The 1,670-nt window shown below is 35.1% G+C and overlaps 1 protein-coding gene across 1 annotated transcript; it reads right to left on the bottom strand.

The window, feature by feature from the left end:
• Nucleotides 1–1,042: 1,042 nt before the first annotated feature.
• Nucleotides 1,043–1,662, bottom strand: LOC107736664 (heat shock protein 75 kDa, mitochondrial-like). Its single transcript, XM_016548067.1, has 2 exons — nt 1,571–1,662; nt 1,043–1,489 (listed from the first exon to the last, which is right to left on the bottom strand). Exons 1-2 carry the CDS (start codon nt 1,610–1,612, stop codon nt 1,223–1,225), a joined length of 309 nt encoding a protein of 102 aa, XP_016403553.1. The 5' UTR covers nt 1,613–1,662; the 3' UTR covers nt 1,043–1,222.
• Nucleotides 1,663–1,670: the final 8 nt, after the last annotated feature.

Raw genomic sequence — 1,670 nt, 5'->3', positions numbered from 1 at the left:
TTAACTATATCATGTTATGAATAAACTAAACATTTAGAATTTTTACCTCAGTGTGTTTCTTCTGAGTTTATGTGTGCTGTTACGCTCATTTGTTCTGAAGTCTCTCACAAAGAGACAAACAGAGTGAGCCTCAGCGCGAGCTTGTATTCTGTATTCTGCTAACTTACTGCAATTCTCTCTGATGACTCAGTAACTTACCGCAGGTTTCTTCAGTCTGACGGACCTAATGACTGTTTACAATCATTGGACAGACTGAAGACATTTTAGCGGTAATGTGACCAAAAATATTTAAGACCCATCAAATCCAAATTTAAGACATTTTAAGACTTTTTAAGGCCTTATATTAGGAAATCGTTATTTAAGACATTTTAAGACTTTTTAAGGACCCGCGGACACCCTGCTTGTGCTTAACTGTAAATGTTTAACCAATTAAATATAGGTATTGTTTTATAAATATTGAAATGTAAATACAGAATGATTAATAGAATAAATCAATAATAAATAAGCATGAAATAAAAAATAAATAAAGAAATAAATATTTAAATTAGTTTGTTCTTTTGAAGGTTAAAAGGTTAGAGATTAAAAAACATGTTTTTTTTTAAACAATGTTATTAATTTAATATATACTGTTATATTAATTAGGAGGAAGAGTGTCTCTGTCTTAATAAAAGGTAATAGGTTTTAATATTAAGTGAGCTCTCCATTTTTTTTTACCCTGTGGTGTAAAAGAACAGACAGACATTAAATAAAAAAATGTTTTATGTTATTATTCAATATATATTAAAATATTATTAAAAGTATAATACAATTATATTATTAAATGTAGATGTTTATATTATGATTAAATTACATGTAGTTGTTTAAACATATACAATTATGCACCTTTTGAATCTGACTTTTTCTTAAGATGAAAAAAAATTGAGACCTTGGGAAAACAACTTTTTATCATTTCTGTCATGTGACCACAACAAAATAGATTAAATTATTTAATCAATGCATCTTTAGCCTTCCATTAGCTGCTGACCAATACTTTTGGCCATTCTGAGATAAACAGCAGCGTTGGCGCCCCCTTGTGTTCATCTCAGGATCTGTCGACAGCCTTGTCAATGGATAATGCACAGTTTATGCTTTCAAAATAGGAGTGAACTGAGTACATTTTTAATTGCAAATTAATTAGCAGTTGTTTCCAGCAAATCTGCAATGCATTGCATCAGCCTTCGGATCAACTTGTAGATTCATCACCCATTTTCTCTCGAGTATGACAGAGAATATTAACTGTGTACCTGATTGTCTCTAGTCTCACCTCCATATCTTTCTGTTTCATGGCCTCAAAGTACGGCGAGTGCTCGGCCAGGTGGCGATTCGGCGCGCACAGATAGTAAATGTTCCTCGTTCCCGCCTTCATCCGAGAGGCGTACTCCATCAGGCTGGTCTGCTGTCCCGCAGGAAGCGCAGACGACTCGAAACGCAACAGCTTAGCGATGTCTTCCTGTTACGACAAAACTCAGATGTTTAAACACAATCAGAGAGAATCAGGTGGATTAAAAAGGCTAAACGAGTCGTCTCGCACCTTGACGCTCTGCTCCGCTGTGGTGACGATGCCCTCGCGCATAAACAGCCCGTAATCATCAAAGAAGCGAGCGTATTTCTCCGGATCCTTCTTGCTCTGG

The sequence above is a fragment of the Sinocyclocheilus rhinocerous genome, unplaced genomic scaffold (genome assembly GCF_001515625.1).
Source record: "Sinocyclocheilus rhinocerous isolate Xijiao unplaced genomic scaffold, SAMN03320098_v1.1 scaffold18838, whole genome shotgun sequence".
Taxonomy (NCBI): Eukaryota; Metazoa; Chordata; class Actinopteri; order Cypriniformes; family Cyprinidae; genus Sinocyclocheilus; species Sinocyclocheilus rhinocerous.
Note: the sequence above shows the minus strand (reverse complement) of the source record. Positions and strands in the feature narration are given on the sequence as shown.

Coding starts and splice junctions, on each gene's coding strand:
- LOC107736664 (XM_016548067.1), bottom strand. CDS start 1,612: ATGCGCGAGGGCATCGTCACCACAGCGGAGCAGAGCGTCAAG. Junction 1,490..1,570: donor CAGCGGAGCAGAGCGTCAAG/GTGCGAGACGAC, acceptor TTGTCGTAACAG/GAAGACATCGCTAAGCTGTT.